At 41.9% G+C, this 26,748-nt stretch overlaps 1 protein-coding gene across 2 annotated transcripts in view; it reads left to right on the forward strand.

Moving 5' to 3' along the window:
- The first annotated feature begins 432 nt into the window (after positions 1-432).
- Positions 433-26,748, forward strand: part of AFF4 (ALF transcription elongation factor 4) — a 64,190-nt gene continuing 37,874 nt past the window's right edge. The window contains exons 1-3 of one of the 2 annotated variants that reach the window (XM_054978747.1): positions 588-702; positions 3,810-3,855; positions 22,481-22,607. In XM_054978747.1, coding sequence (XP_054834722.1) covers positions 22,485-22,607 — 123 coding nt within the window. In that variant the 5' untranslated portion in view covers positions 588-702; positions 3,810-3,855; positions 22,481-22,484. Of the gene's footprint in view, positions 703-3,809; positions 3,856-22,480; positions 22,608-26,748 lie in introns of both variants that reach the window. The other variant, XM_054978746.1, reaches the window with a different exon arrangement.

A 26,748-nucleotide genomic window follows, 5' to 3' on the forward strand; every position in this document is an offset into this window, starting at 1 on the left:
CCGCGCTTCAATAACTTTTGCTGTGCGATTTTGTCTTGAAAAGTCCTATGGTCGTACCTTTAAGATCAACTCATTCACAGTTTGCCAGCGTTCGTCTTTAGAAGGCCGGGGACACACGGGGCGAAAGGTGGGAAGCTGCGTTGCCGGCGCCGCTCTCCAGGGTCTCCGAGCTAAACGCCAAGGCTTTGCTCTTTCACCATTCCCCTCTAGGGGGCGCCGGAGAGCACAGCTTCCCCTCAAGGTGGACGGACCCGTCTCACGTGCCGTGTCCACGCCGCTCGGCGCTTCCTCTCCCGGCGGGAGGGGCGGGGCTAGCCCTCTTCTCGTCCGGCAGGAGGAGGTCACGTGGCGGGGCCTCAGGCCCCTCCTCCCTGCCGCAGGAGCAGGGCGGCGGGGCCGTGTTTGGCGCGGGGGCTTGTGGGTAATCCGACTCCAGCGAGAAGGGAGGCGAAGGTGGCGGAGGCGACACCGCCGCCCACCCTGTCCAGGAGCCCGGCCGGGGCTCAGCTCAGCCACCGCCAGACATGGAGTCGCGGCGGAGCCGGCGGTCAGTCGCCGCGCCTGTCCCTTGGCGGTGATCCGCCGTGGCCTGCCCGGCCGCCCCTCCCCTCCTCCGCCCGCGGGGCCTTCGCGGCCCTCCTTCCACCCGCCCGGCGGCGGACATCGGGAAATGGTCGGGCTGTAGCGGAACATCAAGCGGAGGTGAGTGACGGGGGAGCTGGGCTGGAAACCCCGCCTGGATGGCTTGGAGGCTAGGGCGGGGCAGGAGCAGGCCGCGCGTCCCGGGGGGGGGGGGGGGGAGCCGTCCTCGTCCTCTGGGCTGGGGGCGATGAGACGTCGCCCTCCCCCATCGCGGGCAGCCAGCCGGCCTCCGCTCGTCCGTGCCCCGGAGGGCGGCCTAGGGGAGGGGAAGGTGTTTTCCTGCTCCTGCTCGCGTCTCCCTCTCTCGCTTGGCATCCGCTTCCTTTCTTTCCTTTGACCGCCGCCCAGAGTCCGCCTTGCATTTCTCTTTCAAAACTGGGGACGTCGCCTTCTCTCCCCGCCCGCTGCTCCTTGAGACGTTCTTCCCCAGGCATCAGCTGTAACCCCCGCACCTACCGCCCTGCCAGGCCAGGGCCCCATCCTGCAGGGGCGCTTCCTGCCCTGGCTGCCTTTCTCTGTCTCCTCGTGTGTAGCTAAGAACGGGAGGAGGCGCCTCCTGCTCCTGGAAATGGCCCTGGATGAAGGCACCTCTGGGTTGCTCTTCGCGCGGCCCCCTTCTCTTTCTCTCTTCGCAGGACTTGGGATTAATCTTTCAGTGATTGACGTCAGTGCTTTGTTCCTTCCACTTTCCTGAGTCTGTGTAATAGATCTACATATGTAATTAAAGCAGCTCTTGAGATTGATAAGAAAAGCTATAGGGAGGCCTAGTCGAAATTTGTCCTATCTGGTCTTTGTGTTTTGGTGTGCCTTGGAAAAGGGCATTGTGGCAGAGGGTGAAGTAAGTGGCGTCTTCCTGGCATGTGAGGTTGGATCCTGTGACTCCCTTTTAAAATATATAAGCTTTTTTCCTGGTTGGCATTTTAAAACCTGTTATAGAACAGAAGATGCTTAAGATCCTCTGATCATGATTTGGTATTTAATAGGTGTAGTAATCTCCCGTGTGCCCTCATACAAAATTTGAATGTGAAGTGTACTCCAAGTAAAACAAAAAGGATTCTGTTGAATAGCTATGTTCACTTAGTTGCAGAACTCAGAACTGGTTTGTGCAATATGCCTGTATGCATGAGATGCCTCAACTGTCCTTAGGTTCCACGTGACTTGCGTAATGATGGACCTTTTCCTCAAGCTATGTGATCACTGGAATTGATGCTAGTATGGTTCACATGTTGCTTGCCTATACTTGTGTAAACAGGTAGAGACTGATAATGTTTTGTTGCATCTGAAAATAAATTTGGTCCTGAGAAATTAAGATGAGGTCTACATTGGTAAAGGAATGGGTTTTCTGTTTCATGGGACTCTTTAGGTAGGAATAAACTGTGAATGACTCAAAATGGCTTAAATGACAATAGACTTGGTTCAGTGGAAGACATTTTAAATACAAATATAACACTTCTAGATCAATAAGATGAATTATGGTTTTTTCCTGATTTTTTTTTAAAGATTAGAATTTTATGCAATTGTTCTGGCATGTGTTCAGAGGGGTTTATAATAGGGAAAGGAAATATATAAAATCAATAAAATAATTTGAAAATGTCCTAGTTTTTCAAAATGGTCACTCTAAGGAGACCCAATAAAATAGGAAGGTTTTACAGCCTATGTGGAGTGCAAATAAAGGAAAACAGTTAGAGAGAGGTCATTTCTTGACTTTGGACCCGTGACAGTAAAGGCCCTGGATCTAGCAGCTGGTTATATTTCAGAAATGAATGGTGGCTTGCATCTCCTGATATTTAACAGAAATCAGTCTGCAGTATTTTGCATCTACCTCTGAATTGTTTTCAAGGGTAGCATTACAACAGTTAAGCTTGGAAATTACAGAAGTATGGATCAATGTGGCAAGGTCTTTACCTCCCAAAAGAGGCAGTCTGTGCAGAAGATGTAATCGACAGCCATGCTGCATACCACAGCAACCTGCTTATCAAAACAAAGCTGTTCCAGCATGATGCCAAAGTAGTGAGCCTGTGACTGTTGAGTAACACCCCATCAGCTGACATTTTTAACTCATCCAAGACTCAAGGATTTCCTACCAGGATCATCTTTGTTTTCTCTGGGTGTAGTTTGTCAGCTCAGAATGCTGGGTAAAAGATGTAAATGGTACTTCCTAAATGCTCAGACACTCCTAAATGCCAAAGGACTCAGCGTGCTTCTCCTAGCACTGTGATTTGAAGTGAGAGTTTCAGGCTAACCTATGATTTGAAGTGTTTTTGTTTCATGCATACCTTTTCCTTTCATTTCTGTGTTTTTTATCATCATCAGTATTTTATATGAGGCTGACAAATCAACTGGAACAGTTGAGATTAAGCTAGTTGACTCCATCAAAAACAATACTAACTAGGTAGCTTAAATCTTGAAACACTGTTTTAACTAGTCATGGCTAGTTCCAATTTTGTTGAACTTAAGTTCTGAAAGATCATAGGATAGCTATTGTAAACTGATAGTCACATGGTTTAGTTTAGAGTAAACAGAGCAGTACTCTGTCATCTTCCAGAACTGAAGTTCAGGCAAGATTGGAACAGAAGTTACAAGCTTATACACAGAGTTGTAGCTTTATTCTCATTCTCAGTTATCTACTAACTATACTCCCTTTCCAGCCTTCCTTTTCTATTATTGAAATTTCAGTTTAGTAATTGTAATGCAGTTCCTGTCAGGAATTTATTATTGAATAGCTTGTAGGATAATGATTGGAAGGACTGCTTATTGTATTGCTTTTGTCTTCAGTTTTCCACTTTAGTGACAGAAATTTGAACACAACTAAATGCCATTGTGAGTACTATCTCCGGTTGCCAGTGAGAGGAACAGTAAACTGCAAGCTCAATGTCAGCTTCCTACATTACTATCAGTGGTGAGATCTATGGTGATCTGTGCAGACATTTTGAACTTGCAGCTTCAGAGAGAAGCATGCTGATTAAAAGTTGCACTCAGCGCTGGCATTTTTTTAAAAAAAATCATGATGATATTTGTTTCTGCACATTGTTTCAGAAATTTTAATGTGAATATAAAAGCTGTATATAGAGCTACTTTTATACGAGTTGGCTCATCTACCACAGTGCTATTTATACCGGCAGCTTCTTTCCAAAATCTCAAATCTTTTACCTGATATCTTTAAACAGATGCGTACCTATCTGCAAGATCCAGTGTGAGCTTTTCTGCCGCAAGGTGAGCCCTGCTTCTTATCATCAGCTCCTCTTCTGATATACTTGACTCCAATATATCTTTCCCTCACACATACCTGCCATGCACTCTTGCCACACACACTCACCAAATGCTTTGGGTAGGCTTAGGCATTTAAAAAAATTTAAAAAATTTTCAAGAACTCTGGCAAGTTTTTCACTGTTTTAATTTTTTGCTTGAAACATTGCTTTGGATGGGTGGAGTGGTTTGGTGATTGCCACAAGGGCCAGACAGTTATTACTGTTGAAAACAGGATGAACTGGTTGTTCCTGAACTTAAGAAGGTTGTAAATCTGGCCAAAAAAAAGATGAGTAAAGCATGCTTATTAATGAAGATACATGGAGTTCTACACACAACCTTGGTAGAGATATTGTAGATTAGATCTGGCTTATTATTCATGTAAAGTGTCATCTTTATCATAAAGCTGTTGCTTGTCCTGCAAATATTTCACTTTTTCAGGCTAGCTTTTATCAGACAGTGTATTGAACTGGAAATCCAGCAATCTATTCTTTTGAGCTTTTGTAGTTCAGTTACATTTCCTGTTTGTCTAAAATATTTCCTTTTTCTTAGTGAAGACCAGCACAATAACAAGGGATCGTGCTTATTTCACTGTGCCATTCAGTGAAAAAGTAACTCTCTTCTTCTTGTGACTGATACCATCAGGGAGCTTTTGAAATCATTCTTTGTGCGTTCAAAAGTTCCTCAGTACTTTGAAAGATCTGAATCTTTTTGTAGGCTATTGAAATTTGCTAGTTCACCTGTTGGATCACTCTGTCTGGTGATAGATTCCCTCACACAGAGTGTGCATAAGAATGTGCTAGAGCTAGTGAAAGAATGGGCTGTACCAGGGGGAAAGATTTCAACCTTGAGGCAGCTAGTAATGTTGGTCCAATTGAAACAGAACTTGGAAGGAGTGCAATCTCTTTGGAGCTTCTTATTTTTGTCTTCTGTCATAATGCTTTCTATGGACTTAACATAAATGTGTATCAGTATGGAAGATTTAGATAAGAATTATAAAGAAACTATCTGGTCAGGCTTGGATGTTAACTGCGGTAACTCCTTGGACTACGCATAGATCCTGATTGTAATGATTTAAATATATTGGACTGGCATTATAAATCAGTTCTATAAAGATTTTGTGTGCCTGCTCCCCCCCCCCCCCGTGGCTGATCAACAGACACAGTTTGAGAGTTCCACGCTTAACAATTCCTGATATGCAAGTGGGTTCAATTCTGATCCAAACCATTTGGCCAGTGGAGTTGTAGGGCAAAACATACCCTGGGGCAAAACTGACATCTTTGCCTCAAAACAGTGGCTTAATGGCTTGTCTGGAGGTAGAACACTAACTTGAGAAAGGTCTGATATGACTATCTGGGATGGACTATAGGTAAAAATATTGCTTGATGACCTGTGGTAAGCACTGGTTGGGGAGGCTAGCAGATGTGCTGGATAGCTTTGATTAGGTAAGTGGGAGAGGGAAGGTAGAGGAAGGCATTGATGAGATCAGGCAGGGAGTTTTCTCAGGAAGCCTTGTTATCTCTGCTGCTCTCCAGTGCATAGAGGGCCATCAGTCAGTCATTCCCCACCTTATGATTCATAACTTAGTAACTTTCCAGTCTCTAGTCCAGCTGGCATCCTTTCTGCCTGGGGCCAGGCAGTGTCTAGGACTTATTGCAAGCAGTTTATGATATTCCATATCTATAAACTGCCCTTTTAGCATGGGGAGGTGGTCTGACTACTAACATTTGTTCTATTGAGCTTGCTTCAGTTTGGTTCTGCTAAGATTCTCTGGTTTGACATTGGTTTGGGTGGGATTCTCTAGTTGATGTTGCTTCCTTTGCTTCCTTTTGGTTCTGGTGGAATTCTCTTGCTTTTGGTTTTATACTACATACATTAAGATTTAATCTAAATCAGAGAAATTAATGTCGTAACTGTTTTCTCCAGTGACTTGAACTGCTGGTTCTGTTCTGCTTGTCTCTTGTTTGATGTTGGTTTGTTTCTTTGATTTAGTTTGGTTCTGTTGGGCCTTGTTGGTTTAGCTTGATTTGGGACTGGCTTTTGGCTGGCAGTTTTCCTGTGTGTTTGGTTAATGTTTCTTCCTGTCAGATAGGAAATGCTAGAACTTCCCAATTCCTAAATATAAAAGAGAAGATTTTTGCTGAGTTTTGAGCAGTATTGCAGGCAGTGTGGATTCAATAATTTCCCAATATTTACCTACTTTCTAAATAAAAATTCATAATAACTTGTTGCTACACAACTGAACCTTTCTATAATTTTAGAATATCCTACACGCTTCTTAAATGTTAATGTTTTTACTGTTTTATAAAGTTATATGTAGTGCATTGTTTAGTCATAGGTGACTTATAGTGGAATCCTATTCAGAGTTACTCCATTCTAAGCCCATTGATTTAACTCTCCGCTGTTAATACTCTAACCACAAATAAGATCTTTCTTTTAATCTGCAGCCATGACAGGTTTTGGCAAACAGATGTTAGGTGGAATCCATACTAAAATGTGCCTCTTCTTTCTAGTGTTCATTTTTAGGCTTCCCTTCCCTATCCCACAGTTTTAACTAGATACAAGGAATGGTATAATTACTGAAGAGATAAGTGTTGGAGCCGGCAATTTGCTGGCACAAGGATTGGGAATCTTTGCTCAACTCTGTCGGATCCTCCCCACTTTCTCTTCCGCCCAGAAGCCATTTCTGACCCCAAGAAAAGTAATTCCTGAGATTGTGGGACCCTGAGGAGGAATAGCCACACAGTTTGCTGTGCTGTAGTGAGCAGGTGTGAAATCATTCTCTATTTAAAGTTCTACCATCTTTATAAAACAAGTGTCTGATATAGTTGATTGTCTGGTTGTGTATTATTCGCAGTAATATATTCAAAGAAGGGAAGCCATTTTTCGATAAAGTTCATTGTCCTAGGATAGATTTCAGCTTGGACAAGACCTGTGATTTTTTTCTGTGTAGTGTTTCCATATCTTAAAATGCCAGTTAGACAATGTAGGTGTTTGTGTTTTCCATTTTGAGGCTATTGTTGTTTTGGCAGCCACGTAAGAAGGTTTACTTACTACATTTATACCCTAACTGTTTCCATAATGTGGACCCAAAGCAACTTACACCATTCTCGTTTGTTTTATCTTCACAACAATCCTGTGAGGTAGATAATACTCTGTGTGTGTGTGTGTGTGTGTGTGTGTGTGTGTGTGTGTGTACGTGCATATGTAACTGGCCCAAGGTCATCCAGTAACTTTACAGCAGAGTGGGGATTTGAACCTGGATCTCCCATATTTGTAGTCTGAAATTCTAACGTCAGCACCATATTGACTGTCAAGGACTGTCAAGCACCTAGAAGACCACCAAACATATACCTGACTTTCAAAAGGAAAAATATTTTTGTTCTATTCTTTGATTTTCTAATTATAGATGTACCTGAGTTCTCAGAAACATAGCAAATAAGGTTAAAGAATACAGAGTGGCAAGGAATTAATAAGATGTGTGTTCCAAAGCGGTTTGTGGCTGGAATGGTAGGTCTGTTTAAGTTAATGACCACTGAGGTGTGTGGGGGCGGGGGGGAAGGTTTCGCAAGATCATTCCACATAAACCCTGAATGCTCCACAGGCCACTTTAGGATCTGGCTCGGTAGGTGGGTGACAGTGGGTGGGGTCTCCCAAAATTTAATCAGAAGGTTTTTTTATTAAAATTTCAATTATAGAAAATGTATCTAAAATAACTTAATTTTAAAATGGAGTTTAAAATATAATACAGATCATAAAACTTGTGCTTACAATCGGTTAATCATGAACATCTATCAACTGCATGGAGTTGAAGCCTGCTTTGTCTGACTTCTGAGGTTAAGCACAGTAAATGACAAAATTCATACTGTATTATTATGGGGTTTCTATTGGGATCAAGGTCCAGAGCGTGACAGTATAGAAGCCAAGAAATTTTATCCCGTATCTCCCATATCCACTGATATTATATTCCTGTTTTGTGCCCTCCTGAGCTGTACGTTATACTTTTTTCAAAGTATGAACGTGCATGACTTCACTAAGCAACATACATTTCCATATTAAGCAGCAACATTGTTTTGCATAGCAACTACCATTCTTTGATTCAGGAATGCTCTTGTTGCTAACACCCCAATCCAAGGAATGGTTTATAAGAAGTCCCATTTTGTTTGAAAGTGCCCCTTTGAGCAGAATGTGACTTGCTACTTGTTAAATTTGCATATAAGGATATTTATGCTGGAAAACATTCAGATTGCAGCCTTAGCTCCTAAATGAATTATATGCATGCATATTATATATAGCCATGTGAAATCCATTTGGGCTGCATAATCACAAGTTTTGAACTAAACAGTCTTAAGTTGCATACAAGTTTTATATTTCCGTACTAAGCAGAAGAGCAAGATTGCAGGGAAATCTAGTTGGTCTCTAAGGTGCTGCTGTACCTGAATCTTGCTCTATAACAGACCAACGTGGCTACCCACCTGAAACTATCTCAAGTCGAGTTACACACTTCTAAGTTAAGTGAAGTAAATGGGTTTAGGAGGTGTTGCTAAGATCCTGCTTAATATGGCACTATAAGTCAACTAAATTGCAAACCAGTGAGCTACCTTATAGTATTGGATGTACATTTAAAAAAATTGCATTTCAAAATGGGGAAACTGGATTAAACTGTTTTTTCACTTGTTGCAGCACTCTTACTTGGGAATGCTCTACTACCTTTGCTTCATTCACCAACGTCTGCCTTCTATGAGTTCGTTGTTGTTGTTGTGTGTGTGTGTTGTTGTGCTTGATGCTGTTTTTGGTTAAGTGCAAGCCCCAGAGCCTCGTTTGTTTCCTATCACCCTCCCCCTGGAAAAAAAAAAGTGTGTGTTTGTGCTTTTGCGGTCAATGCACACGCAACAGACAAAAACAAAAAAAACCCTAAATAGATCAGTTCTAAGTCAGAACCGGCTGACCCAGAACAAACTAATAATGAAATGGGATTATTCCAGAGCTCTGGAATTGAAACTGAAATGAAAACTTTCTTGATGGTTGCTCTGGTGTGATTGGCATTGGCTCCTCCCTCCAGAAAAAAATCTGAGAGTAGCTAGGGGCACCTTCAGGGGATCCCTTGACCGAGTCTACTAGAAACTGGCAAGGTGGTAGTGGTCTTTAATGGCTAGGCAGCAGCTCCACAGCCACTCCAGCTCCCTGGTAAGATTCTCACATAAAGTATAATGGACCTGGTAAATTTTGAAATCTCGTGCCCCCAAATCCTGGATCCAAATATCAGACTTGTATGGGAATACAAATATAGGGAAATATTTATGGTCAGATCCAAAAGAAAACAATTTTTAGTGCATATACCTGCTGGATCTATTTTTTTGTACTGAACAAAAATATTTTATAAATTGCCCTGACCTAGATAGCCTAGGAGAGTCTGATCTCATCAGATCTCAGAAGCTAAGCAGAGTCAGCCTTGGTCAGTAATTGGATGGGAGACCTCCAACAAAAACCAGGGTTGCAGAGGCAGGCAACAGCAAACCATTTTTGTTAGTCTCTTGCCATGAAAACCCCACCAGGGGTTGCCAAAAGTCAACTGTGACTTCAGGGCAGAATTTCATTCATTTTGTAAAGTCATTTGCCTCAGTTTTTGATGCTAAGCTGAAAAGCTTCAAAAAGGGTCTTTGAAAATAATAACAAATGACTAATGCAACTATGTTTGTGGGGACTAACTAGTAAACCCCTTTGTGGTTTAGTGATATTTGTGAATACTTGTAAGACTGAACTATGAATACAGCCTTGCGTTTTATTAAAATTCCTCAAAATGCTTTCTAGTGGTACTGCTAAAAATTTTTTCTTTTTGAGCTTTAATGATCATTATTGCTTCATTAAAAATGAGTTAGTTTTGAGCAGTGACTGAGCACCTTACATGTGAATTTGTTGAAAGCAGTAGTTCTTTACATTTATTTGAAACAATAAACTGTGTGGTAGTGGACTTGGGGAGTAACAATTTAACAAATGATTAAGCCCCTACTCCACCGCTGACAGGCATTTAGTGTTGACAGTGTTGGGGGTAAAATTATGTACAGAGATGTACAGTCACATGCCTGTAGAGTAGACTGTTAATTTTGATGTCTCCATAATAGTGTATTTATATAGTTTGTAGTCATTTTAGTCATTTGTTAAAAGCTGTGAAATATTTAAAAAACCCACCAAAATTCTTGAAACCATACTTTGAACATTAATACTGTTTTTCAGGGCAGTGAGAGATTCAGAGCAGAATGAAAGGTATATGACACAATTGAAACTAGATAAACCTTAAGCTGTGGCTGTAATCAGTTGCAGTATACATTTTGTGGGTTACTTAAGTATAATCTGCACCACTACTAAATATTCTCTTGCTGCCACTTTAAACGTTGGAGCTGAAGTGGGAGAGTATTTTAGATGCAGAAACCGTATAGATTTAAGACAACCCTGTGCCAGTATCATGCCTAGTTATGATGCAGACAAGACCTATACTACAGTTTTCCACATTTGCAGTGTATGTTGATGGATACAATATGGATAGCAAAAACTTGCTGTGCATCAGAGTCCAGCAAATGAATGACCCAACTAATACATTTCTGTAGATAAGCTGTTCTCCCTCTGAGGTGGAGAACATCTTGGGTGATTCCCACCATCCAATCAGGGAGGCAGAACTCAGTTATTTCTTCCTCTTCCTGTTGGTGTGTGGCTCACCCCTCCTCTCAGTTCTTTCCTGCCTCCAGGGAGAGCAGAAGCCTGCCGCTTGCTTGCTGATCCTTCTTTCACTTTCATTTTCTCTTCAACCCTATTTCTGCTTCTACTTCTACCTTATCTCTCTCCCCTCTTTTATCTGCCTTGCTTTATCTTTCAGAGCAAGCTTGGTCACCAATCGGAGATTGATTCCGATGTGAGCTTCATGGGGGAAGACGGAGAGGAAACTGGCCTCCCTGCGAATGCCGCAGCCATGGTCAATTCGCAATTAACCGGTGCAGTCCTGCCTTCATGGCTGGAGCCTGCTCACGGCACCAATACGGCTCTGGAGCCGTGGATTCCAACCAAAAAGCCCAGACGACAGGCAACGGAGGCGCAATTGTCAGCGCAGCTCTGCTCCCAGGCTGAGCACAGCCCTTTGCAGCACTCATCTCAAACAGCGGGAAAGAGCGGCGGAAAACGCGCCAAAACGCAAGCAGAAAACAAAGACACACTGGCCAGCCTCCCGCTGGGAGAAGGCATTTCAGAGTCCACAAGTGCAACCCAGCGCCCGCAGAGTGCCGCAACGGAGATGGGTAACGTACAGCGCGATGTCAGGACTTCCCCCTCTGCTGAGCTCCTCGCCCTCATCCAGCAGACTATGAGGGATGAGTTTGCAAGACTTTTCCAGCTACCTTCCAGGGCCAGCAGTGAACTGTCTTCCCTCCCTCCCCTGTCTGGGGCAGCTCAGGGGAAAAGCCTAGAAAGTCTTCCTCCTGGCCCACTAAGGCTGCCAAAAAGGCCACCCTGAGTAATCAGGCCATCACGGGGTCTCAGTGGGGAAAAGGGTTTTCCTCCGACAGTGATAACCGGGAGGAGGGCGAATTCCTGTCAGAGGAGGAAGAGGAGACTATTGCCACTCCAGAACAGCCTGACAGGCTATTTAAGATGGAGGATTACCAGTACCTCCTTTCCAAGTCTTTAGCAGCTTTGGACTTTGTGGGGGGGGGGCGGGGGCGGAGGAAGATGAGAATCCTAAAGCAGGCAAGACTAGGCCCAAAGGGTGTAGTGAGTTCTTTCCCAGGGCTAACACAGCCAAGAAAGTACTCCTATTTCCTGAATATTTTGCAAGGCAAATGAAAGATGAATGGGAAATGCCTGCTGCCAACAAACAGTGCTCTAATGCAGCCAAAAAGTTATATGCCTTACCCTTATGCAAATGAGTTATTGCAGGTTCCGAGGATAGACGCACCAGTTGCAGCTCTACAGTCATCAGGCCTTCTCTCCGAAGATGGTCAAGGTTCTGTCAAGGACAGCCTAGATAGAAAAGTGGAAATTTCTCTCAGAAGGGCACATGAGGCAGTGGCCATCAAGGCTTCAACCACATCATCCATTGTGTCAAGGGCATCAGTCATTTGGGTGCGCAAATTGATGCAACTAATTCCCAGCAGTAATAGTTGCTTACTGGAGGGAGCAAACAGAATTCTCAAGGCAAGCACCTCTGCAGCAGACGCAACTTTGAATGCCATATCCTTTTCCTCACGATCCCTGGCGTTGGCTGCGTTGGCCAGAAAACTCCTCTGGCTTCGGGCCTGGCAAGCTGACGTTCGCTCAAAGTTCCTCCTTGTAGCATACCCCCTTCAAGGCAACAAACTCTTCGGGGACTGCCTATACAAGATTCTTGTGGAAACAAAGGACAAGAAAAAAGTGCTTCCCAGGACCCTGCACAGAACTGACAGATGCCTGTTCGGCACACAGTCCTTTAGAAACTACCATACCTTGGCTAGGCCAAGACAGGATTCAAAACGTCCGTCCTGGAACAATCCCAAACAGAGCTCAAGAAGGTGTGGTTTCTTTCTTCCCCAGGAGAAAATACAGAAGACCAAAAATCTAATCGGCTCGGTCCTCCAGAGCAGGTCCTTACCCCGATGACACTATCCAAACTCATGGGCACATTAACAGCAAACTGTGAGGCCATTTATTGGGGACGACTGCAGTCTCGGGCTCTGATGTTGCTACTATGTCCTTATCAATTTCTCATCATGACAAAGTCGCATATGGCGATAGACATACCATGGAAGGTCAAAGAAAGCCTCCCGTGGTGGACAAAAGACCAAAACCTGAGACAAGGAAAGAGCTTCCCCAAGTAACGGATGCAAGTCTCACGGGATGGGGAGCATCCTTGGAAGGAATCCCGACATAAGGGCAGTGGTGTCCAGAGGAGTCATGGCTCCACATCAACATACTAGAATTGAGAGCCATCAGGCTATCCCTAATCAGATTCTCCGACATGACTGTGGGCCGAGACATCCTGATCCGCACCAACAATATGGCAGCGAAATTTTACATCAGTCGACAAGGGGGGACCCGCTCCTCAGCACTCCTCAAGGAGGCAACCAAGATCCTGGTTGGGGCAGAATCCCACCTGAAGTCGATTCAGGCAGAGCACATAAGGGGGCTGGACAACATCCAAGCAGATTGGCTGAGCAGACAAACTATTCAGCCAGGGCAGTGGACCCTCAAGAGAGAAACCTTTCAGGCAATAACGATTCATTTCGGAATGCCCATAATGGACTTGTTTGCATCTCATCTGAACCACCAACTGCTGCGATTCACGTCTAGATTTCAACACCCGCGCACAGAGAACATAGACGCACTCACCTCTCAATGGCCTCAGGGATTACTGTATGCCTTCCCGCCAATACTCATCCTTCCAAAGCTCCTGCAGAAGATACAGGAACAGGGAGCTTAAGTCATAGTTATAGCTCCTTGGTGGCTAAGACGCGTAGGCGCCCCCTCTACCACTTCAGACGCCCCCAGACCTGCTGCATCAGGGTCCCATCTGGCACCCCCATCCAGATCGATTGTGTCTGACTGCCTGGAAATTGAGAGGGGCTCCTTAACTAGCCTAGGCTTCCAACTGAAAATAGTCAGTATGATACTGGCCTCAAGAAAGGGTTCGACAATAAGAATATATAACACCACTTGGAAGGCCTTCAATAGATGGGCTAGGAGGAAGAAGGTAGACCCTCTACACCCATCGCTCAGTGAGGTGTTGACGTTCTTACAAGATAGCCTGGACTGAGGCTTAAAGCCGGCCACTATTAAGAGGCAGATCTCAGCCCTGGACTTGATCTTGCTGCTTACGGAGGGACTAAAGCTGTCTAACCAACCTCATGTTCAGCACTTTGTTAAAGGGGCGGCAACCTTGCTAAGCCTGCCGATGGTCCATCGATTTCCAACTTGGAGACTCAACGTTCTCCAAGCTCTGACCAAACTACCATTCAAGCCACTGAAGGAAATCCCACTGAAGTGGCTGAGATTAAAGACTATTTTCCTAGTTGCTATCACTTCCGCTAGGAGAATATCGGAACTCAGCGCTCTATCACTGAAACCTCACTTGTGCATATTCCACAAAGACAAGGTGATCCTGCGCGTGGACCCTACTTTTATCCCAAAGACAAGTTCCATCTTTCACAGAAGTCAAGAGATTAATTTACCTTCCTTCTGCCCATCGCCAAGACACCCCAAGGAGAAGGAATGGCACTGTCTGGACGTAAGGAGGGCCCTCAGAACTTTCCTTAATAGGACAGAGAACATCAGAAGGTCAGATTCCATCTTCATCAACATCAGCCCTCCTAATGTCGGGAGAAAAATGTCTTTAGTGGCCATAGGATGGTGTATCAGGTCATGCATTGCAGAGGCATACAGAGTATCAAACAGAGAGATTCCAGAAGGCATTACAGCTCACTCTGTAAGGAGCGCAGCTACAAACATGGCATTGAGCAACCAAGCATTGGTAGAAGAAGTGTGCAAGGCTGCCACATGGTCATCAGTTTCAACATTTTTAAAGCACTATAGGCTAAATACATACGACTTGGTGGATGCCGCCTTTGGGAGAAGGCTTCAACATGTGATCCAGAATGAAGACCACTCCCCACCCAAGGGAAACTGACTGTTTTGGGAGCACCCAAGATGTCCTCCGCCTCAGGGAGAACGGACCATTGGACACTTACTGTGAAGGGTCCTTTTCCTCTGATAAACGGGACATCTTGCCCTCCCAGGGTCTTCGTCTGCTGGTCTCCTTGCTTCTCCCTCAAGTTCTAGGCTTCCTTTTGATATCTTCCTTCCTCTTGCATTTCAAAGTTAAAAAGTTAAAGTTAAATTCTTCATGTTGAGTTACTACTTCGTGGAGTCATCCGAACTGAGAGGAGGGGTGACCCACACACCAACAGGAAGAGGAAGAAATAATTTGAGTTCTTGCCTCCCTGATTGGATGGTGGGAATCACCCAAGATGTCCTCCGTTCCTCAGAGGAGAAGGATCCTTCACAGTAAGTGTCCAATGGTCCATTCTCCCCTCCTCTGCTACTTGTGATAGCAAACTCTTAATAATAGGTTGTAGAAACTGAGTGTGCTATAACCCTATAAAATGTATGGGTTTTTGTTGACCTTAATGAGAATCAGGTTGCGACTTGTACCTCGATGAAGTCCTGGAAAGCACTGATCTGTGAACTCCGTTTTGAAACTGATAGAAAATTGATTTACATGTTCAGCATTCCTTACCGCTACACCACTGTAATTTGTTAGCTTTGGCAAATAATGATTTTCCTTTGCAACAACTGTTTCCAGCTTTTCATTTCAAATAGTAATTCCTTCAAAATAGTATAAAACTATTTATGATGATAAAAGATAAGCAGAAAGTTGATTTTTAAAGAAGAATGTGCCATCCAATTGCAACTGACTCATGGCAATCCCACAGTGCATTCCAGGCAAGAGACAAGCAGAATTAGTTTGTCATTGCCTCCCTCTGTGTAGCAACCCTAGCTTTTCTTGGAGGTCTCCCATCCAAGTACTAAAAGTGACCAACCGTGCTTAGCTTTCAGGTTCTGATGCGCTCAGGCTAAACTGGGCTATTAAAGAGGCATATAATAATCTTTATGAAAGCAGGTATACGTAGTTCCTTTCAGAAACAAGTAAGAATTGGATGTAGTTCATGCAAAAATTTCACTTGGGTCTTTCTGCTGTAGCACAGTGCTTAAGTGGTTTGGCTATGAATTAGCACTCTACTAGTTCAAATCCCATTACTGCCATGAGCTCAGTAGGTAGCCTTGGGTAAGCCACCCCTCTCCGCTCCAGCTCCCCAGCTGCATTGTGGGGATAATAATAGCTCTAACTTTTTCACCACTCTGGGTGAGGCACTAATCTGTCTAGAAGAGGGGTATATCAGCGTTGTTGTTGTTGTTGTTATCTCATTATGCAAATATGTTTTTCCATGGCTTTTCAGCAGCAAAGCTTCAGTTTTTTCTTATCCAAACGGTTGTTGACATTCATGTTTGTGGCATGGCACTACTTCAGCATTTACGTAGTAAGTATTTGTGTATGCTTTGCTAAATGCACCACACAGTCAGTTATTATATCTGATGTCACTTTGGTCAATAGGCGGCCTTTGAGGGTGTCCACAGGTGTCTAATATAGTTCTGGTAGCTGAGTATGTCAGAGCTAGTTATTTATAGTTGCATTGGAGAGTATTTATCATTCATAATCAAATACTGGCAAGCAGGACTCAAGTTGCATCATGTCTAGTTCATTGGCACTGAATGTGGTGAGCCATTTGTGCTTTTGTTTCTGAAAGCATTTTTAAAATTACCCAGCCAAAAGTCCTTAAATCATTGAGATGATGATTTCCTTTCAATTGTGGAAGAAATTGAATGTTTAAATGTTTATATTCAGCTTCTGGCATGGTACATGGCAGTCAGTTGTGCATTTGTTTGATTTGAGTATCTCCAAAAGGTTGCAACAGTGCTGTGGCAAAGAGAGTTACAGCATACAAAACTCTTTTAATTTGTGTTGTGAGAGTGAGTAGGGGGAAATATAAGAGCATATCAAAGACTGGGAATGGAGTTTGTTCTTGGTGCTCTTAACCCTACGAAAAATCAGGGTGTTTATGTCCCTCCCAGTTTGTGCTATATGAAGATAAAAGGGCCTGTGTGTTTATGTGATGCATATATAATGGAAAGAAAATACTAAGCATTTCAGGATTCATAATATATTTTCTCTAATTGCTGAATGTGTTACGTTATGCTTGGTAAAGCCTGTCTTTTGAATCAGGGTGGATTTTGATTTAAATCACGATTTAAATCACGATTTAAATCACTAGTCATTAAGGCTTGATTTAAATCATAGTTTTCTACATAAAGACTAATTCTTGCTGGTATAACTTTAATATGCAAGTAGATGCCTGCCTTACCGATAGGTAAAGGAACTTCATTAAAGTATTCCCAAACTGGGTCTCTTTTACGGCCTGCTGCCATTATAGGTTTTTTCCTCCAAGGAAAGAATGTGATAAACCTCAGGTCATACACACAAAAGATCCAAAGACTTGTGCAATATTGTGCTCAAAAAGTTTCACTTTCATTTTGTACTGCTTGCCCCTCCCTCCTCACACTTAGTTTCTTCTTGTGCAGATCTATTCCACTCCAAACAATCAGAAAAATATTGTTTCTATTCACTGAACTTCTTGAAACTTAGCACTGGAGGGGTTGATTCTGTCTTCATAGGTTTGTAGAACAATAGGATTAAGGTCTTTTTCTCAACTCTGTTCATGTTATAACATTTTTGCTGTGAAGAAGAGGCATGTGATCTCTGCTGAGCTGACACAAATTCAGTTTTGAGAACTGCAAAACCAAGCATCTGTGATAATATCTTGTAGGCAGAGAAACTGCCCAATAATCTTACAAAAACCTCTGGAAGAGCATGACATTGTGAATGGATTAATGGAATTTATTTACCAAAAAAATTAAACATATACAGCCTTATTTTACATAATTAAAAACTAATCTTTATTTCATGATGGAATAATCTTTGGATGGTAATATATTATGGTAATATATTTTCCTCAAAAAGCATTTTATTTTAAAAAATCTGATTTAAATCAAAAAAATCCGATTTAAATAAAAAAATCCAATTTTTTTTGATTTTTTTAAAAAAATCATTGGTTTTTATCCACCCTGTTTTGAATATATAACTGCTTTTCACATGAGTAAGCCCAAAAAACTTCAATATAGAAGTACCAAAGTTGCTGTGTAAGTATAGTTCTTGGATTACAGAGGTCAATTTTCTAACTTTATTTTGTTAATAAACAATATTATCTTCAGAATTTTGACTGCTTTTTTATTGATAATATGAGCAAAGCTGATAAAATGTTTAGCTATGATGGGCTATTATCTTAATCACATAAGTAAGGTAATAGCTGCTTGTTCCTCTGATAGGATGGTGGCCAGAGCACCATTATTTTTTTTAACTGGAATTGACAATCAGACTGCTGGCTACACCTAATTTTGTTACTCTTGATTGATGAAGGGACCTTCGCAAATATATTTTTGCTGTCTTTTAAAAAGCCTGATAGACATCACCTGCCTAGTATTTTAGAGTTATTTTTGTCTCTGTGTAAGTCTCTTGAAAATGTAAGTTATGTATTTACATACAGTATGGAAACAGCTGTTAGGTTTAAGTATGTATAATCATTCTTCTACATGCATTTTGAAGATAAATTTAATATTGATAGCAAAGTTAATACTGTCTGAGCTCCCTGTCTCCTCCTGCTCTGAGAGATGAGAAGAGCAAACGCTTTTCAGTTGTGGCCCTTTGATTATGAAATACCTTCCCCTCTTATGCTTTCCTAGTGCTGAGCATATTAAGCTTTGGAGCTAGGCTATATGTCCCCTGCCCCTCATTTGAAGATGTTATTATCTGCTTTATATGCAGAAGGACCAAGGTTCAATCCTCACCATCTCTAGCTAAAGGGATCATTCAGTAGGTGACGTTATGACCTCAGCCCAAGACCCTGCTGCCTGTCAGAGTAGATGATACTGACCTCAGTAGACCAATGGTTTGACTCAGTTTGTGGCAGTTTCATGTGTTTACATTAAGAAATTATCTATTTAACATTAACCAGTGTTAAATCTTTATTATTACTACTTGAAAAAATAATCTTTCTAGATTTCAAGAGATTTTTAAAAAGTGTTTAATTTTAAACACCATTGGATACATAATTCTTAGTGAGGGAAGGACTGTTGCCATTTTGAAAAACCCGAGTAAGGCTTCATTTTTCAAAACAATCTCTTCTAAGTTCACATGATTAATGTGGGGGAAGAATAAATTTAATGTGAGATTTAATTCTTAAAAGTGTGATCTCACATGATTGTCAATTATAATTCTATTTCCAAGCATATTTGACTGCCTAAAGACAAGCTTAGGGTTTGAAAGGTGCCACACACCTTGGTTTTTAAAAATAATTACACATTAGAAGTTGGTTTTGTCATGAACCAAATTCTAATTTTGTGAATAACCATTGCCAGTTAGTCTTAATGCTTAAGTAACATGCTTAAATGTTACTAAGACTGCTAAGTTAATTTTTTGTCTTTTAGGTGTGTTTTAGGTAAAAATGTATTTGATATGAACACTAAAGGTCAATTTTGGAATGAATGAATATTCTCCTATGTATACCCCTGTTATGGGTATACATAGTGACATGTGGGGGGTTCTTGGGTGATTTATTGGAAATCCTGAATTCTGTCAGGGAATTTGTCATTTTGGTGGCAGTTAGTGATTTTGCTCAAGGCTGTATTTTCAATCAGATTTCCTGAATTAACATCTTGAATAAGACACAGTTGAGAATTGAGGATTGGAGAGCTTTTTATAACTTAGAAAAAAGATCTGCCTGCAGCAGGGAGAAACTTTACTCACTAATAAGTCATTTGTCATGTGTATTTTGTGTTGCCAGTTACAACTAATCAAAATACTTGTTCTCTCTACAAAGTTCAAGAGCGAGTGGTTGCCTTGTATTTGGACCTTACACTTTAGAGAACACATCTGTCTGTGACTAGCGCTGAGGCATGACCCACTACCCCAAGACAGCTCACTACCATGATGCCCACCAGAAAGAGCCCCACTCACTCAGTGCCCAATCCAGCAGCCTCACCTGGTTGCCCTGTGGAGTGCAGTCAGTGATGAGAGGAGCTGGCAAGCAACCAGCCACAGCAATACCCAGCAGCACAGCCTGGCCCAGGATGCTGAGCTATTATGTCTTGTGAGGGTGTCTCAGGCTGGTAGGCAGCAGTGGCACCAAGCCAGGAGCAGGAGCTCCTGCAGGTGGCCTGTTTAACTGCTGACAGGCTGCCCTAGCAACCATACCCCCAGGCTGACCATAAGGACCCCATCCAGGTGGGAGGAATCCCAGAGAGGCAGTGGTTGAAGTGCAGCAGAGCCATTCTGCTGCCTTTGGTCCAGGTTGTTTTGCTTTACCTGGGGTGTGAGAGCATGAAAAGGGACGGGGCTAGACCCACAGGAGGGCTCCAGTACCTGCCAGGGTGGAGAAGGGAGGACTATCTCTGCTACCCAAAGAGCTGCCTCGAGAGTGGAGATTGAGCTACTGATGAAGGAACCTAGCCACTCTCTTCCCCATCTGAGGCCAGGGGAGCTTCCTTTCACCTAAGGCACCTCAGTGGAGGGTTAGGAGGCAGCACCCTCGAGGGAGGAGTCTCACACTATCTCTGTGTAAGGCATGAAATTTTATGGAAATTCCAGATGTCATCCTCTTTGTGATTATTAGGGACTGGCAGTTTGTTTGTTTGTTTGTTTGTTTGTTTGTTTGTTTGTTTGTTTGTTTGTTTGTTTGACAAAATTTGTACTCAACTTTTCTGTCCTCATAAGGGTTACCAAGGCCGCTGAAAATTTAAACCATATAATAGATCATATAATAAAAACTGTTAAAACTAACAAAAAATAAAACAGTATAATAAAACCAGAGCTCCAATACCTACAAATTCATAAAAGCAACAATTAAAACATTGGGTTGGAAGCAGGGATCACTGAGAGAACATCAAAAAAAACAAAAAAGTCTTCACATGCTGGGGGCATATGAGTCTTCCTGGGGGGAGAGTTCTATAGTTTTGAAGCCATGACAAAGAAGGCCCTTTCCTGGAGTGGCACTTGCCTACTCTCAGAAGGTGCAGGACACTCAAAGCAGAGCCTTGGAAGGTGAGTGGTCAGGTAGGTTCATAAGGGAGTCAGTGGTCCCTCAGATATGTTGGTCTGAAACCATATAGAATTTCAAAAGTTAGCACTAGCATCTCGAAATGTACCCAGAAACAGATTGAGAGCCAGTGTAGATGGGCCAAGACAGGAATGATAAGGTCCCTAGATCAGGGCATGTACCACAGTGGCCAGATCTTTTCTGCTCAGTTTGCTAATCAGTCGAAGCTGGTGAAAAGGCACTCCTGGCCACAACTGTTTCCTGCTTATCCAGCAGTAGGCCTGTGTCCAAGAACATTCCCAAATGACAAACCTGTTCCTTCAGCCACATCCAGATCCTGGGTCAGACCTTCTGTTCACCAGTAGCACCTCCATGTTGTTGGGATTAAGTTTTAGTTTATTAGCCTGCATCCACTCCAAAACTGCCCCCAGGCACCAGTTCAAAGTTTCTGCAGCCTCCTTAGGACCAGCCAGAAGCATGAGATAGAGCTGAGTGTCATCATATTGGTGACAACTCAGCCCAGATCTCCTGTTGTTCTTGCCCAACAGTTTCATGTAGATGTTAAAGAGTATATGGGACAAGATGGAACCTTGTGGGACCTCACAGGCCAAAGATCAAGGGGCTGAACAGCAGTGTCCCAGTGCCACCTTCTGAAACCTCCCCTCCAGGTAGGACCATAAACACTGCAAAATGGTGTCTTCCAATTCCAGGCTGGGGAGGTGGTCCAGAAGGATACCATAATTGATGGTATTGAAAGCTGCTGAGCGATCCAGGAGAATCAACAGTTCATTCCCTCCATCTCCCGGAGCAGGTCATCCACTCGGGCAACCAAGGCTGTTTCAGTCCCATAACCAGGCCTAACCAGGGCACAACTGTTGTTTGCTTAGCAACAGCCACTGGGGGCATTAGAGTCTTAAAACTATGAGTGTTCTATTTATCTTTTGGGGTTTTTTAACCCACCTCGGGGGGGTTTCAGATTTTTCTGAAAACCTGGGGTGTTTGTAGGAAGATCTGTCTTGCCTGTTCACTGCTCCAGTCTCCTGATTTAAGTATCCTCAGGTTGGGTTGAGTTGAGAATTAGGGATGATGATGATGATTGATGATGATGAACACTTAGTGCATGGTATACACCAAGTCTCATTTAATATTTAGCTTGGGTGCTTTCTTCACCTTAAGGAAAATCTTGTCCTTTGTCAATTTATGGCTTCTGTTTAGAGCAATAGCTCAAATAAACAGTTACGTTAGGTTTCAGTTGGCCCATTCTATGAAGGGTAATATTCCAAGTTCTTAAGGCTCAGATCAGCAAGCAAAGGCGTTTTGAGACAGTTTTTGCTATTAATTTGGGGATGTTTACTGAAATATGTATTTAGAGTAGAAATGTCATTTTTAGGGGACCTATAAACAGCAAAGCTGAGAGCATGCTACGAAGGATGGACACCAAGGAAGCTGTGTTGGGGACAAAAAGAAAGAAAAATGAGGTAGATCAAAAGTAATGACAGTTGTTGAATATGAGCATGTGGGTTCATAGGTTGAATAGTGGGAGGTAATTGAAATGTGATCATTGGTACCAAGAAAAGGCAACATTTAATGTTTTTAATTATCAATCCTTCTTAGTTATATTTTCCATCAACGTATTCAAAATTTGCAGGTAACATGTATGTTTACAGTACCTGCATAAGTACTTATTAGTGTTGTAAATGTAGTCCAGATTTTGATATACAGGCACCAGTGTTTTAAAGAAGGCTCAGTAGAGAATATTTAAAGGGAAAGTGGGATTCTTAAGATGTTTTACATACTAGGGGAAAAACCTTTTTTAGCTTACCTTCATGGTATCTCCTTTTACGTAATCAAATTGTTTTTGTTCATAGCAACATGAACCGTGAAGACCGGAATGCGCTGCGTATTAAAGAAAGAGAGAGGCGTAATCAAGAAATTCAACAGGGTGAAGAAGCCTTTCCACCTAACTCTCCTCTCTTTGCTGAACCATATAAAGTTGTAAGTGCATGAGGTTTTTCAAATGCGCTTTATGTCAGATTCTAAAAAAGATGGTTTAAGGTTGTTTTTTTTTAATCTGACTTTAGTGATTAGCACTTAAGAAAATTTTCTGAACATTTTTTGAGAAATGTTTTACATAAGCCTTGCAAACCTTTATATTAACAGTCCTCTTGCAACTCGGTGTTCATAAGAGGGTTGAGAGTGAGAGGGGTTAAGATTTTGTGCTCTTGGTGAACATTAAGTCAGAAATATTATTATATGGTTTGAAGTGTTTTCAGTGTAATCTTTCAGTGAAAGATTTGCTAGAATTTTATGACTGTTCTGGGATTAATACAGGTTTTGGATTCATCAAATCAACACTCTTTTTAAAAAGAAAATATTGAAGTTCTAATTTCTGTAAGTAGCACCCTAACATCCATATTATCTGCATGTGAAATCACTTAGCTGCTAAACAGTATATATGCAAATGTTAGTATAAAACAGTAACTCTTAATAGAATTACATATTTGCAGAGATGATCGTTACACTGTAATTTTGCTTTGTTGCTATAAAGTGAGTCAATATATAAACATTTCCAAGTTTGTGGAGATTGTATTCCACAAACTTGATATTTGGGTTTGGGCTCGATATTTTAGTGTCTGGTCCCTTCTTGTTTTTAATAATAATTATTATACTTACATACCACTCTTGTAGACAAATTAGTGCCCCACTCAAGGCTCAGTGTGATTGAGAATGCGTTCCTGCATTGTTCATATAGTTAAATACCTTCTAATTGTTATAGTCATATGTAAAACTGAAACCAGGTATAATCAGTCAGGGAGAGACTCAGTTACAGAATATGGTTGATTTGAAAAACTTGGACTTTTCTTGCTCATTAAGCTGCTGTAGGTGTATCCCTGAATACGTCTCTTTTGGGTATCACATTGATTATGCAGTTTTAAGATTATGCAGTTTGGAAACACTTTGCCTGTTTTTCACTAAAGACATATTTTGAATACCATAGAATCAGAGAATTAACTTGGGTTTATTGGTCTGTTTTATATCTCAGTCCTACCTCGCTGACACCATAGGTACTCCCCTTACCTTGGATAATCCCCCACCTTTTGTATGTGCTTCATGGTACAGTAATTGGACAAGTAATAAAAGCAAATTCTTCTAAACTTCCTTTTCTACAAAGCAATATTGTAGTCAATTGCTTGTCAAGGCATAAAACAGTTATATTGGGTCATGCAATAATAGCCATGCGGGCAAGTTATGTATGAGGTACTGACTGAATATTTTGGTGTGGATTAATAAACTTTTTGCATTTATTAGCCACACAGCTAAAACACATCCTTACATAGTTTCATTTACATTGTACAAGAGATACAACCCACCTGCGTCATTCTCTAATTTCATTCAGTTTGTCAGCTCTTGTACTGTGGCAATCTGGTGGGGCCTAGAGCCCCATATGACCAGCTAGAGGTGCACTGTGAAGAAAACAAAATAAGATCTTCCATTGTTATTTCTGTCTTGTATCTCTGCCCTTCCCAGCTTTGGTGAGGTGGGGAAAAGAGAGTGAGAAAAGGGAAAGAGTGCACTAAGGTGACTTCCCATCTTGTAGCCTTCCTCTTCACGCCCCCACCCCCACCCCTCTTAACAAGTCTGTGTCAGATATTTGCAACAATTGTCTTAATATTTAACCAAACTCAGCTGGCAGATGTTGCCTGTTGAGGTCCCAAACAATTTTGAGTCTTCTTTCTTTTTTTTTCTCTTTGATGAGACACGATGTTATTTCCAGTAAACAGTCACTGGAAAGAATAATTCATGAATTTTATTTGCTTTGCTTAGCCTTTTAAAAGTAATCAAAGGAGATGAAGAGGAATGCAGAGGGTTTTTTGTTATTTCAACTCCATTTTCAGCAAGCTTGCAGAGTTAACGCAGTATATAAGATGGAAAGTGGTATATAAAGTGTAGTGTAAGGCTAAGAGCAGTAAAGCCAAAATTACTCACAAACAGCCAAATTAGTCAAGACTATGTATGTATAACAATTTCTTGGAATTTTAATAGTTTTTGAAAAAATAAACTCTTTTTCAGTATTCAGAAAACCTAGTATGTGACGAATTGCTATGTTTCTGTTCTTTAAAGGATGATTAAGATTTTTAGGTTTAATTTGATTTTAGACCTTTATTAATTTAAGTCTTGAGTTGTTCTTAAGTTTATTGAAAGACAGAAGTTCTCCAGTTGTTGCTTGTGATATACAAAACTTTGTCTGCTGAGAGAAAAAAATATTTTGGCTGACAGCAATCTTTTCATTTTAATCCCAGGACTCTGATAATCTAAGTTAATAAAACATGACTTAAAGATCTTGAAATAGGAATCGTGGGTGTCTCTGGATATGCACTACTATTTCTGTTCCATTTCATCCTAATTTGCATCCAAGGAGCACAGAGCTGTTTATATGATTTGTGGAAAACTTCCCTGTCCCACAGGGCAGTTTTCTTGTAGGGTGAAGAGTCAAAATTGGAAGTGAATCCTCACTTCTAGAGTAGCATGCCACCACTAGCTTCTTTGACAAACCTCAGTTTGAAACCAAGAGGCAAGCCCCAAGTCCTACTGGGTATTAAGTAAAACAGAAGTCAGCCCTTCAAACAAACCAAGGTGCTGGATTCAGATTAAAGCATTAGGAACCCAGATAACGCCACAAGAATATAATCAATAAAGTTTATTAAAAGAAGTGCAAGAGAATACAATTATAGAAGTGTGCAAAACAGGAGGAAAAATGAGCTAAATAACTATCCTAATAACACTAAGGCTTTCAGTCCTAAACCAGATGTTACCTTTGAGCTAGAGCACAAAAGTCCAGGCAAAACTTTAGGATCCAAGATCCAGAGAACAAAGACAAGATGGTGTATGACAACAGCACCCACCTGCATCCATCTCCAACAAGAATATCATCCAGGAAGGATTTTGCCATGAATGAAGAACATGAGTCCTAGCAAGGATATAACTAGAATGAGGGTTCGAGCTTTAAGGCTACCTGCCCACAGTGTGGCCTGTCCTGCTTGATCAGTCAGTGAATTATAATAATAATAACATAACAATAACATTCGATTTATATACCGCCCTTCAGGACAACTTAATGCCCACTCAGAGCGGTTTACAAAGTGTTATTATTACCCCACAACAATCACCCTGTGAGGTGGGTGGGGCTAAGAGAGCTCAAGAGAACTGTGACTCGCCCAAGGTCACCCAGCTGGCTTTGTGGAGGAGTGGGGAATCAAACCCGGCTCTCCAGATTAGAGTCCCGTGCTCTTAACCACTACACCAAACTGGCTCTCCTCTTACTCCCCTCCTGGAGTGCTATGCATTAATGAGATGGAATGCAGGTGCAAACATTCCTTTTCATGTTTTATCCTTGAAGCTCTCTAATATGCACCTATGGCTGGTTCCATCTCAATCTCTTATCTGTCTGGGAACTTGCAGTGTCATCCTGACTGCACTTTCTCAGAGAAAAGGCTTCCTTTGCTTTTAACTAGCTTTTAAGTAGGCCAGAAAACCTGAACCAATGTTTGAATAGACTAAGAAACAGACTAGGCGTAGTCAGTTTCTTGACATGATGATCCACCTTCCCCCAGTTTAGCCTTCTATTGTGACTGGCTCAAGTCAGTATGCTTCAAGGCTTAGTGGGGATCTGGAATCTGGTATCCTTAGCCCCTATTACTATCATTTATCCTAATGATTGCTAACATGGTAGCCAGGGGCACCATGATGTTGCTGATACATTTCTTACCAGCCTTCTACAACTCTTCTAAAGCAAAGAACCAACCTCAGCTTTCCTTTATCTCACTGGAGCAGGAGGTGCTTCAGCAGGAATCATCTTTGTGTCTACAAGGATTACCCATTTGGAAACAACTCCCTCCATCATAGGAAAACCCTTGGCTTGGATCACCTCAGTATTTTGTGATTAGCCTCAGCCATGTGGCAGCCATTTTGTGGTAATATGCACTACATATTTCCAAATTCCAGAGTGCCTCCTGGTTAAACAAAGTAGGGGACTCCTGATCTGTCCACTGTGCTGCTCTGAGTTACTGTTGACTCTCTACTCAGTCAGTCAACATAAGTATATCCAGGCAGAGTGACCTGCAAAGTGGCGGATTAC

The sequence above is a fragment of the Eublepharis macularius genome, chromosome 4 (genome assembly GCF_028583425.1).
Source record: "Eublepharis macularius isolate TG4126 chromosome 4, MPM_Emac_v1.0, whole genome shotgun sequence".
Lineage (NCBI taxonomy): Eukaryota > Metazoa > Chordata > Lepidosauria > Squamata > Eublepharidae > Eublepharis > Eublepharis macularius.